This window comes from Sciurus vulgaris (genome assembly GCF_902686455.1).
Source record: "Sciurus vulgaris genome assembly, chromosome: 9".
In the NCBI taxonomy this organism is placed as follows: Eukaryota; Metazoa; Chordata; class Mammalia; order Rodentia; family Sciuridae; genus Sciurus; species Sciurus vulgaris.
Genome location: NC_136469.1, coordinates 109,455,121 through 109,468,762, shown reverse-complemented (window position 1 = coordinate 109,468,762; position 13,642 = coordinate 109,455,121). Strand labels below are relative to the sequence as shown.

General features: G+C 38.8%; 1 protein-coding gene across 1 annotated transcript in view; it reads right to left on the bottom strand.

Moving 5' to 3' along the window:
* The window catches only part of KCTD8 (potassium channel tetramerization domain containing 8), a 296,099-nt gene extending 289,176 nt beyond the window's left edge, over window positions 1–6,923 (bottom strand). The window contains exon 1 of the mRNA XM_079153054.1: window positions 5,604–6,923. Within this exon, the coding sequence (XP_079009180.1) occupies window positions 5,604–6,567 (964 nt within the window). The 5' untranslated portion in view covers window positions 6,568–6,923. The remainder of the gene's footprint in view (window positions 1–5,603) is intronic.
* Window positions 6,924–13,642: the final 6,719 nt, after the last annotated feature.

Sequence of the window (13,642 nt, the reverse complement as noted above, 5' to 3'; positions counted from 1 at the left end):
AGGTATTTTTTAAAAAGTAATTACTCAACATGATGGTAGATAGACTAGGGCACTGAGAATTTACCCAAAATCTTTCATACACTAAATAAATCAAATCAATTAAATATTGACCCTTTATTAAATCCCTTCCACCACTAATTTAAATATCCAAAAATGTGTATGCTTTACAATTCTAACAACTTAGTTTATAAGAAGATCCTTTTAATTTGTCTCATAATTAACGTTATACTTATTTTCACTCTTTATATTGCTATGTAACAACTTGTATAATTACTCCTACCTCTTCCTAATATATTAAATAATCCCCCAATAACATAATTTACCATTATATAAAGCTCATTGTGATCACCTTAAATACAGGGCTTGTCTTGTCCACAGTTGGCATGTGTTACAAGTTCTATAGCCTGGTAATTAGTCAATAAGTGTTCTTTAAATTGAAGTGAAAATGAGCCTCAAATTTAGTAACTGTCTTAATGTACTCTCAAATACCTGTAGCTCAGTCTTTAATTCACTTTTTTATTTGGAAAACACATTTAGTAAATTCATGTTAGCTCTTTCACTGGCCACTAATAACACAAATTTGAGACTTACAAACTCTCAAGTAGAAAACTAGTATGGAAGGTCAACATGAAAACAGGGTGGTTACACGTGTAGGACAATCAGTAAATGACCTGTAACTTCCGTATACCGAAAACAGAGTAGCTGAAACACCATGAAGATGGATCCTACAGCTAGAGTTCACTCAGCATTATAATACTGCCAAACCAGGGGATACGCTAAAAAGCCAGTGCACCAGGAAGTAAATTTATAAATGGTATCAACTCCACACAGAGTACTTCGTTTATTTGTATTTTTGAATCACAAAACACCACTAAATTTGTATGGTAATTAGGAATTTTTATAGGGGCTAGAGATGTAGCTCAGTGGTAGTGAATTTGCCTAGAATGTGTGGGTGCCTTGTTCCCATCCCGAGTACTGAAGAAAAAAATTAAAAGAAAAAAAAAAAAAAAAAACTTGTATGGTTAACAGAGACCAATGATGAGAAATATGACAGGGAACCTATATTCAGATAAATAGGTGGAGCACCCCCATCCCACTGACAACTTAAAGGGTGGTTAACTTACTTGTTGGAGTAACTGATCTAGAAATAAAGCCATTCTAATCTAATCACACAAAGCTATGTCAGGATAGCGCAGAAAGCTATAAAAGAAAAGTTTACAGGCAGTACTATGCTAGACATAAAAGTTTGAGGGTCCTATACAGCAGCGAGTGCCATACTACAGCCTCCAAACTTTTACTCTAAGAAATTTTGTCATTTACTATTTGTTCCATTACTGGAATTGGGTACTGGCAGACATGTATTATTGCTCAACCAACATTCAGAGTTCAAAATATGAAGTACTATTAAGAAGAGAACAGAAATAAATCAGCACTACCTTTACTGTGAACTCACTGAATATGAAAAATAAAATAAATATATAATGCTGGATTTAACTATGAAGGAGATACATATCACATTTCAAGCATATAAATATCCACTGTGTATGCAATACTATAAAAATGCTTTTTTTGTCTTTCTTGTCCTTTATTGTTAAAAACAGCACAATTACACTTACCAGACTTCCCCCCAAATCAGCACAATAAATCACTCTGTTATGCCCAAGAAAGGACAATCCATCTTCAGTATTTGGAGGAATAATTTTATCACATGAAATTTTATTATACTAGTATATGTTGTAGTGTATTGAAAAGACTTGATAATTAATGAGTTAAGAATGAAATAAAGGTGTCCATGTAGCCAAATAAAGCTGGAATTTAATGTTTAATAGGCTGTACATAACCTTGAGCATAAGATCCCAATGACTTGAATACAAGCACTTAAGATGTGAATCCAGCTCAATATTTCTCAGAAAATATTGCCTAAGTTTCAAGTTCTAGTGGGAAGGGCTAAAACACTTCTTGGCTCTGAATCAGAAATGGGTTCTGTTGGGAGTTGATCCAGAAAAACCAAGAGGAGTATGATTGGCAAGTTTAGGTCACTCAGTCTGAAAAACTCAAGTTCCAGAATAGAAATTAGTTATTGAATTAGTTTTCAAACTCCTCGAAGTTTAGTACTCTATTATTTACTTGAAAAATAATTTTATGATTAACTTTACAATTAATTTCAATTAACTGTACTTTGAATAAACCAAAAATGAAAGTTTAATATTGGCAAGAATAATAAAGTCTATAGAATTTTACTTGTAATAGTAACAGCTAACATTTGCTCAACTCTGAATATGGGTCAGACACTGGTCTAAGCAGTTTTCTTGTTTTCTCAATTCCTATAAAATTGGTACTATAATAAGCTCCATTATACATGTGAAGGAACTAAAACACAAAACAAATAAATTAGTTAACCAAGATCACACACTTGTCAAATAACAATGTCTGGAATTACTGAATCATTTGCCAACCTCTTACCTTCTACCATAGAAACTCAGGAGTGATGTGGAATGCTAAAACCAATGTCAAAGTGTATAACTATAATTCTTTTATTTTTAGAACAGAATCAAACCACTAAATTCACATGTAACTTGAATTTTACAAGATGTATTACACACTAAATAAATACATTTTATACAATAAGTAAATATTTTTGAAAAAACTGTGCCAAAGGGGAAATAAAAACTTTAAGGTTCCTTCCAGCATCTAAAACACAAGTAGTGGCTGGGGATATATAGTTCAGTTGGTAGAGTGCTTGCCTTTCAAGCACAAGGCCCTGGGTTCGATCCCCAACACTGCAAATAAATAAATAAATAAATAACAAGAAAATAGATAAGCTCCTCTAATAATTTTTCTTTTATGAATATCACCAATAATCTGTTAAAATTGAAACTTGTCAAACAAAACAGTTACATTCCGCCACTACCTAAACTGAACAGGATGGATGTTTCAAAACTGTACAGTGTATTTTCATTCACCAGGTATTATATGAAATTCCATTCATATATCTGTGAAAATATAATGCAAGCTATATAAAATATTTATGTATTTATGTATACACATGTTAGCACTCAAGATAAATTTTATATTCAAAGTTAAAAATGACAGCTATATTTGATCAACTGACAGCTGAATTGCATCTTAAAGAGAAAAATATTTAATCTGGGATTGTACACCTCACCCCAAAGTTAGAATAACCTTAAAGAAAGTTCTGGATTGCTTCCTAAGATCTCTGGGACTATTATGAATGAATCTCAGAGCTCATTATAAAAGTGAGAATTCTGCAAGTGATTATTCATAAGATGAATATTTTATTTTATATAATTATTTGAGTGAAAAAAGATCCTGAATTTCAAATACCTCTCAAACTGTTTTATTGGTCAAATTTTCCTAATTTAAAGACAAACTATATTATCACATCATGATGAAAATAATAAAATATTCTCAAATCCATGATTTTCTAGGAGGAAAAGATACATCAAAATCATGAAATATTACCAAAATTTAAGAAACTTAACTCTGTACAATACTCATGCTTCTATCTATTTTAACAAAAATTGCTAATCACAAGAAAGGCAAAATTTCATTTCACACCACCTGAAATGCTTGAAAATATTTCTTTGATGAAATGATTTTCATATTTAAAGTCTAAAAAAATTGTTTATAAAGATCCCATTGATGAAGGTAAATGTAAAACATGTTAAAATGTTTAATTTGATATGTACTGAAAAGATGCCAATTTTATATGAACCTAACCTAAAAATATTACTTTCCTTTGTGTGACTTTTCTGACCATCAATTTTGCTTCTGTGTACAAAAAATTCTTTGATATAATTAAACCAATTGAGTTCTTATCTACCACTTCAGTGGACACTTGATTTGCTTCTTTGGAAAGGTTTCCTCAGGAAATCCAGCACTATTTAAAAAGACATTCTAACTCTACAGCCAACATGCTCTGTCTGTCCCCCTACCTCCAAGGTTACCAAAAAAATATAGACACTGAGCCACCTTCTAATCAACCTTGCATTTGTTCAAGAAGTTTCTTCTGCTTCTCAGATAAAAATAAAGTTCACAAAATTGTTCAGTTTCCCAACAGTGGATGAATTAGTAAAATAAGTAAACACAATCAAAGCAGATCTATGTCCCTTATAGGTTTTCAATGTTACTTTTTCTAACACTACAGGAAAGTTTCAAAACTTCTTTTGCATTATGCCAAAGTAAAAATGTTTGCAAAAATAATGGCAAAGTCATCCCAGCTGGCTTTTCATTCATCCAAATCTCCCTCTAGTTGTTGCCCTGACTTTAAACTTGTCACTGAAAATTGTGTCCACCACATTCCCATCACTCTACCCACAAAGCCTGTAGTTAAGATTGTGGTACTTGGAGTTTTTGAACGCCACAGGGCCTGCTCCGGAAGTGCACTATTAAATAGATAGCGATAGATAGATAGCTGGATAGATAGGTAGGTAGGTAGATAATTAGATAGATAGATGATAAATAGATAGATAGATGATTGATAGATAGATAGATAGATAGATAGATAGATAGATAGATAGATAGATAGATGAAACGTGCCAAATATTTCCTGAAATCCACTTCCTAGTTCTCATTTCAGAAAACCGATGCAATGTTCACCTTGGGAAAGTGCATCCAACCCCATTTCACACTCAAGGGGTGCAAAAAGAATACATAATCTCTCCATCTCCCTCTCCCCCATTCCATTTGTCGCCCTCCTCTCTCTCTCTCTCTCTCTCTCTCTCTCTCTCTCTCTCTCTCTCTCTATCTCTCTCTCTCTCTCTCTTTCTCACACACACACACACACACACACACACACACACACACACACACACACACACAGGCTCTGTCCCCTTTGTAATCTCCAACCCTGAAAGCTGCACCCACACATCTAAGCTCCCTAGTTCCTTCCACCCTTTCCAGTCCGCAAGGCAGTTGCACTGGAGATGCCAACTGCCTCGGGTAACTGTGGGTTTCGATTGGTCAGTAGAAGCTTTTCTACCAGTGGCTACCACGCCCCGGCCCCTGAGGAATCCTAGAGGCACATCCATCACTCCGTTGCCCCCTACCGAAGCCACCCGCAGTCGGCGCTGCTGCGCTGGCCCGCACCTAGGAGAGATGCGCAGAGCGGTTGCAGAAATGCCTAGATGCCATCCCGCCGCCTGGAAGACCACCAGTTAGAGACACACAATTGACACCACCACCACCACCACCCCGCAAGAGTCCCACAGAGGCTGACGGGAGAAAGGCCCGTAGGCGCAGCGTCTCTTCCCTGCCCGGCTCGGCAGAGGAGAACGCACAGCATCCAAAAGCGAGGCGGGGCAGGAGGGCAAGGCCAATAAAGTTAAGGGAGAGGACTTCCTTAAGTGGGGGCTGGATGCTACTGAACTGGGGAAAACGCGAGCCGAGAGAGAGACTGGAGAGGGGAAAGCATAGATTGTCTCCGCTTCGTGTGGGAGGCTTGCAGGGAGACCTGCTGCACTAGTTAACCAGCTCCCTCCCGGGCACTCCGGCAGGGACACCCTGGCGGGCTAAGGCTGGGCTGGAACCCGCCGCGGTCAGGAGCGGCGGCAGGTTAGGAAAGGGAGAGGTCGCAAACTTACGGAAGAAAATGTACTCCGTGTAGCTGCTCCAGATCTTGTCGTCGCGGTACTGGTTGACGAAGGCGGCGGTGCCTGAGGAGTTACACGCCACCATGTGGAAGCCGGCCTCGGACAGGCGATCGAACGCCTGCTCCAAGTAGGTGAACTTGAGGTAGAAGCGGGACGTGTACTTCTCGGGCTGCCGGTCAGGGTCGCGGCTTTCGTTGAGCGTGTCCCCAAAGACCTCCTTGGCCAAAGCGATGCGCCCGCACACCATGATGCGCGCCACACGCCGGAACTTGGCGTCTGCCTGGTTGTCGCGCACGGTGGTGTAGGAGCCGCGGTAGCCCAGCGTGAGGAAGCCCGAGCGCTTGTCCAGCGCGGCGCCGCCGCCACCGCCGCCGCCGTGCGCTCCCGGGCCCGAGGGCGCGGCGGCGGCGGCCCCGCGCAAGAGCAGCGCGTCGCTGCTGCCCTGAGACACGTTGTCCTCCAGGTCGCTCTGGCAGCCCTCGTCGTTGAGCGAGTTCTGCTTAGTGACCTTGGGCGACAGCAGCTTGACCAGGTCGGTGAGCTGGAAGTACTCGGCTTCGCGCAGAAGCCGCTCCTTCTCAGGGAAGTGCTCGGGCAGCGCGAGCTGCTTGTCCCGCAGATAATCCAGCACGTACCTGAAGAGAAAGCCGTCCCGGTCGATGAAGAAGCGCGCCCGGCTGTCCCTGGGCAGTTCGCCCCGGCGCCGGGCGCCGCCCCGGGGACTAGAAGGCGAGAACATACTGGCCAAAGTGCTGTCTGGGACGCTGAGCAGCGTCGAGTGCTTGGTCACATAGACCTGGCCGCCCACGTTCAGCTCCACCACCTCGGGGAAGGGCGAGGGTGCGCAGGGCCCCGGGGCGGCGGCTGCCGAAGCTCCGGGCGAGCTGGACGAGGAGACCATCTCGCTAATTGGCAGGATGGTGCTGCCGCCGCTGCCCGTGTCCTTCAGAGCCATGGTCACCCCCCACCGGCGGCCAGGTGACCTGGCAGAGCAGCACTTTGTGGTTCCCAGAGCCCGTGCCCCGCACGCCTCGCAGTCCCTGCCCTCTGTGTGCGCCTGGGCGCCCTGCACCCTTGGGGCGGCGCGTTCCTCCCGGCGGGTGGCGGGGCTCAGGGCTCGGGGCAGCGTCGGCGTCGGCGGCGCCCGAGCTCCATCGGGGAAGCGACGCGCGGGAGAGGAGCTCCGCGGGAGCGGCGGCGGCGGCGGCGGCGCTAGGAGGAGCGGCCGCTCCTTTGGGGCGATGGCGGGGAAGTGTGAGGGAGACTTGCGAGAGGCTCTGGGGCTGCGGCTCGGCTCTCCGCGGGGAGGGCAGGAGGAGGGGCCGGAGCAAAGCAAACTCGCCGCCCCAGCAGCTTGCGAGCGCGCCGCGAGCCCCGAGCGCGGACGGTGGCGCTAACTACTCTCGCAGCCCGGGAGGCGGCACTGACGTCAAGCCCGGTACTGGGACCCCAGCCACAGCTGTCATTTAAAGAGATAGACGCCGGCCGCTGGCTACCAGACTCCGACGCTAGGGGGCGGGGCCGAGGGCAGAGCCCGCGGGAGACGCTACTGGGCAGCCTGCCGGGAAAAGCGGGCAGGGAGCCACCAAAAACAAACCCAGAAAAGGGACAGCATCTCTCATTCATCCAGTTTCCTCTTTCCGTCTGTCCCTGCCTTATTTTCTCTCTCTGTTCCTTTCTCACTTCTATCCATCCTTCCTTGGCTTCCTCCTCCATGTTAGCCCAGTTAAAACTAGATTCCTAGACTCCTTAAGGAGCAGCGAGGGGAGATTAGGTTTTGATTATTGCACAGACTCCAGACACTTAATCTGAAATTACTACAGATGTTTGCGACCGCAAAAACACTACAGGTGAGGGAGGGTTTAATCTCTCACAGTTGCTTTATAATACTTTTTTTTTTTTTAATGAAGGGCGAACTGCCGGTTACCTCTACTACAGTCACATTTCGTAATTGAATATTTAACTGCATGCTCTGTATCTAGTTAAGGATTTAAAGCTCAGAATCTGATTCAATTTCACAAACAATGAAGGACTATACGTAATAATGTAACTTTCCTTCTATCATCTTTATGATACTCGTTTCATGATAGATGCTTAATAAATGTTTATGGACAGCAGGATTGAACCAGAGGAAACTTACTCTTTTGGTTCCTTGTTTCAAATCCTGGTCAGTTTCTTCATGAATCTTTTTTATTTCCTTTTCGATGTCAGAGCAAGATGATTGCTTATATTTTACTAGTTTTCTAAGCCGAATTGGTCACAAATAAATTTAAACTCACCTTAATATTTATTCGTACATATCAAAGATACCTACTGAAAAATCAGCATCGTATGTGATTGATTTTGTGTCCAGAAACATAAGGAATCATTTAGTTATCAAGTACAAAGGTGAATAGAGCATGTTGTGACACCATGCAGTTCATTTCCAAAAATATTATAAAAATACAATAGATGAACTCTATCCATTAAGACTTAAAATTATGCACAGATTTTAATATTTTTAAGTCTGAAATATGATTCGTCTCTTTAAATTCACAAAAGAAAGAAAGATTTGAAATGCAATTTTAACCTTTAATTTTCATAAACGAATAACATTTCAGTCTTTGGAGCATTACAAACTGTATGTAATTAATTAATCCTTATAAACCACATCCACAGAAAATGCTCTACCAACTTTGAAGTTTGATTACCTGAGGCAGAAAGAGCCTAACTGACCATTGAAAGAACACAATATATTTGCCAAAGAACTAAGATTTAAGTAAAACCTAGTTTGCACTATCCACGCTCATGCAATCCTCTTACTCAAACCATTGCCTTACCCCAAATTTATAAACTGACCGATCAAATAAAGAAGTAGAATTGATTTGGCCTTCTTTATTTAAAAGCTAAAATCAAGCATTGAAATAATAGGAAAAATACATCATTTTGAAGAAAACATTTTTTTGGATTTAAAATAATAGTTCCAGGAAAAATGAATTAATAGAAGCTTTGAAACCTTCAGCAATGAATAAATAATAATGCCTCAAACCACTACTAATGAAGCCCATTTATCATGATGTAAATGTCCCTAATGATAAGTATGGTGCAGGCCATAGAATTGTAATGAAGTGGATATATAATAAATATGAATATGTATATATGAGTATGAAGGGTTCAATAATATTAGACTGAAATCATCATTTTATATTCAATTACATAAAATATACTTACACGATGCTTTAAAATTTATGCTCTAAATGAATCATCTTAGAGATTCAAAATGTATTACATTGTGTGATATTTTACTTTTTAAAATTATCCCTTCAACCTTGATTGAGCTTTCTTCTTAATCTCTTCCCTCCCCGCTACTCCTCTTGCTCTCACACCCTCTCACATCTGTACCCTTCAACCAAATTCCAAACCCAACAAATTGCAGGGCCAGAATGCCTTTACTTGACCTTCTCTGTGCTAGGAATCCTTTTCCTCTTCCACTGATTCCCTCATCCTTGCCCTCTGCCTACCTCTTCTTTACAGCTTAAATATCACTTCCTCTGGAAATCTTTGCTTTTTCACCCAAAGCAGAAGTTCCTTCCTAAGTTGCTCCACAGAACCCTGTGCTTATACATGAATAAAGTTTATCACACTGAATTATCTCCCACCAGACTATAAGTATGGCTTACAGCCATATGCACTTTTCTCCAAGTGGTGCCTTGTACCTAAGAAGTAACAACCTTCTATTTGTTGAATGCTTACTGCATAGAAATGTGTTCATACCCTGAATAGAGGTCAGTACATTAACTGTGTTCTGGCCATCAGGTGAAGCACTAAGATTGTAAAGTTAAGATTTAGTCCTTCACAATTAAAATCAAGATAAGTGAGAACAAAATCTTAACAAAATAAATTCAGACCTAAAAAAGAATGGAAAGCAAAAAGAGACAGACATGATTGCAGCAATCCATTTGGTGCACTGAGCAATATACACCAAACACCACAATCAGAATCAATTTGCTCTAAATCACAGACACCATTAACGTTCTTTAGACCTACTTGATCACAAGTATGAGTCCTTGAAGATCTGTTGCTGTTCAAAAGGGCAAAGCATTGCATTTCTCGGACTATAAGCTACATTAGAACCCATTCCCAGCACATTTTAAAATAACACAGCCAAAACTGTCTCCAAAAGCACAACAAACAAGCAATAAAAGATATATTGGGTCCAGATTATAGCACATAACACTGTATAACTTAAAGTAACAAACTGAATATATCTTCACTAGAGAGTTATTTAAAAACAGGAACTGTGTCTTCCATGATAGTAAAGGAAAAACAACACAAAAGGTAATAGTGGGATTTTGAGTCAGATAGAACTGTTTTAAAATCTTTTTCTCTTACTGGCTTTGTAATTTTAGCAAGTTATTTAATCTCTCTGAATCTCAGTTTCCTCCTGAGCAAGTTGGAAATGAAGACCACGTACCCCTCGCCTTGATGTTGCTTCTAGTAACAGGGTTATCCAAATTTGATGGAGTTCCTTGTAGTTATCTGTTTCAAATCATTTTTTACAGGAATGGATGCAAAGATACATCCTAACTACATGCATTCAGGATTGAGAATCAATAAACTAATTATAGTAGCTCCACCTACCTTTCTTCCAATTCTTACCCCAGTTGTCTCTATTCCTGTGGGACTACAGGTCTACCATTACCAATGTCTTCATACCACCCTGTCCTTCCCTGTCCGTATTCATTCTGGCCTCTTTCCTCTTGTTACACATTATAATCCTAGATGCTCATATGATTTCATTGACCAAATTTACCCTTTTATCATTTTCTTCTTTTTAAAACTTTGTTCTTTTTTAAACTTTTACTTGTGGTTTAATTACCCCTTTTAGGTTGCTTGTATCAAAGGCCAATTCTGCTTCTAATTTTCAGTAAACAATCTGGTATTTGTTTTTCTTATTAAATCATTTGTTTTATATAACAAAAAAAAAAAAAAAAAAAAAATCCCAAGACTCTTATGCAATTCCAAGTAAAAAGACAGATTCTTTCCAGTCTCAGAGACTACAGTTTTTCTAGCAGTGCTGTCTAATAGAAACATGTAAACCAGATATTTAACTTTAAATTTTAGTAGCCACACTAAAAAGTAAAAATTAAATGGGTAAATTTTTAATAATAGTTTATTTAGTCTAAAATAACAAAAATATCACTTCAATATTAAATGTATGAGATGTATACTTATAACACATCTCAACTCAAATTAGCCATATTTTATGTGCTTAATAGCCACACATGGCCAGTGGTTTCTGTGTTCTACCTCGTAACTCTGGCATTCGTGGCTCAAAATCACCTATGTGTTTTGAGGATTGCGTAAGGAAACATGACTTGGAAAATTTTATCACAGGACTAATGAAAGGAGGCTAGAATTCAGGGCTTCAATAAGGTCATTTAACACATGGAATGGGGACCATGAGTGTTTTTCTAGTCAAAAAAAAAAAAAGCTCTGAAGAGAAGAAAGAAAATACTGTAATAGCTAAAGAATTTATGTTTCCCTTACAAGCATCTATAACAGCAAAATTTGAACAAGTTTTTTAGCACACATCACTCTTGGAAAAAGGTCAGACTAGGGGTTATTTTGTGGGCATATGGCGTCCTGTGAGGCAAGAAGTAAAGGGTTTCCTGCCAGAGAAAATTGAGCAGTGCTAACCTTTATAAGAAGAAGACTGAAGGTACGATAGGAAGAATCATCTACAAATTCAATAATTGCTGTTCAATCTGGAGAGAGCTGGAAGATGAAAGATTAGTTTATCCCCAAATCTCTTATATCAATTTTGAAAATATCAGTGATTCCATGAAAGGAAAACTTTCACAAATAAGGTATTTAGGAAATTCAGAGTATCTGCATATTTTATGCATGTGATAGATGGCATAGTCCAGCAATTTAAATATCTTCTTACGATTTAATGAGTCATCATTCTATATTTAAAGTTTTACAAAAGCAAAATTAAACATTAGTGTGATCCCTGGTAAAACTTTAAGAAGTTAAATACCCAAAAAAATTTATGAAAAGTTTGTATAGAATGTGATTCAATATAGCTTTATGCATTTAATATAATGTCTGGTACATCAAAAGTGGTCAGCAGGTGTTTATGAAAAAAAAATTCAAACCTTTTATTTATTAACTTATGTGTTGTACTAGTCATGTTTTCAGAAGTGGCTATTTAATTTAATTCCGCATGTGTGGGGGAGTGATGTATTGAAAGGGTGGTTAGAACAGTCTGGGATTTCATCTTCCTTAACTAGCTGCTGCCTTGAAACATTGCTTAGTTCCCCAAAGTCAGGGAGAGAGCAACAGGACCCCTAAAACCTCAGGACATTCAGGATAACAATTTTAGTTAGGCTGCAAAAAGGGGATAACATTCAGAATCTGGATAGATTAAACCTGGTCAAATTACATCAACCAGGAGCCTGATGCTAGTTATATTATATGCTTATAAATTCTGTGCTACAATTAAAAACCTGTTCCATTGATTGGAAGCACACTGTAATATATAAGGTAATTTAAAAAAGTTAATTCTAACAGCAAATCAGAATTTCCTTTAGAAATGCTTCCAAATTGTGAATACTTATTTAATTTGTTATTTTGAACAGAGATTATTCATTGTTGAGTTTGACTCCATTGGTACAATCCTAACCATAGCAAAAATTCGATTATTTTCTAGACTTTTTAACTTCCTGCCCTACCACTGGTTTTGTTTAAACTATATGCTCCTTGAATGAAGTTACTATGAAATAATATAGTGCTATTATAAATATTAACTTTCTCTAGTGATGCCTGTTCTCATTGGAAACACTAAGGAGAACTGGATATATGAAATTAGTTCTTTGATCAAAAGTTTGAATTTAGTACAATGTATGAAAAATACCTTAATATAAAATGAAACGGTTAGCCAGGTATGGTGGCGCATGTAATCCCAGCGGCTCGGGAGGCCTGAGGCAGGAGGATCAAGAGTTCAAAGCCAGACTCGGCAATTTAGCAAAGGCCTAAGTGATTTATTGACACCCTGTCTCTAAATAAAATATAAAAAGGGCTGGGGATGTGACTCAGTGGTTAAGTACCCCTGAGTTCAATCCCCAGTAGTAGCAGTAATAATAATAATAATAATAATAATAATAATAACAATAATATAAGGCAATTAAAATAAATACCCCCATGTAATATAAGAGTTATGAAAGTGGAGTGTGGATAGGAACGCTGATAGTTCAGTACAATTAAAAGTAGTATCTGTTATCACTGGGATTTTTTAAAAGAATGAACATATGTGAAATGATTAGAATTTTTAATAGGAATCAGTTTGTCTGATCCTGGAAAATTATCTTCACCTATATGAAGCTAATGTGAAATGTGAGGCTCAACCCAATGATAAAGGTACTTTTGTAAAAACTCAAGAATTGGCGATTTCAAATGGTGCAACCTAATATTTTTCAACATTGAGATGATGAATCTACTACTCTATCACCAAATCCCTAGGGTTTTAAACATCATATTTAAGTGTGCCAAATATTTATATTTTTTCCTGAAAAAAATCCTGCCTAACACTTTTCTTTACTCAGAACTTAAATATAGCCCGTACAAAGAATGATTTATTTATTTTTGACTTGTATGTATTCTCAAGTATCATTCATTGATGTCTGTTTTCTATCTCCACCTAAATATTAAATAATTTGAAGAAAGGGACTATTTTTTAGTTGTTTTAATTTCAGTTGGATTCTCTGTATACACGAACCTTAATATGAGGATGAGTAGATTTTTTATCTACAGTGTGACTAATTAGTGGTGACTTCTTCAAGCTTCTGTGTACTACTAGGTAGGGAAATATTGATATTCGTATAACTCTACTTTGTATTTTAAAAGCACATCAGTCAAATCAGACTTAAAAGATACAATTAAAGCACATCCTTTAATCTAGGAAAGCATTCAAATATAAGATATAAATTAAGCTAATGAATACCCATTTAGTACACTGAGTTATTCAGGTTCAATAAACAGCTTTTTAA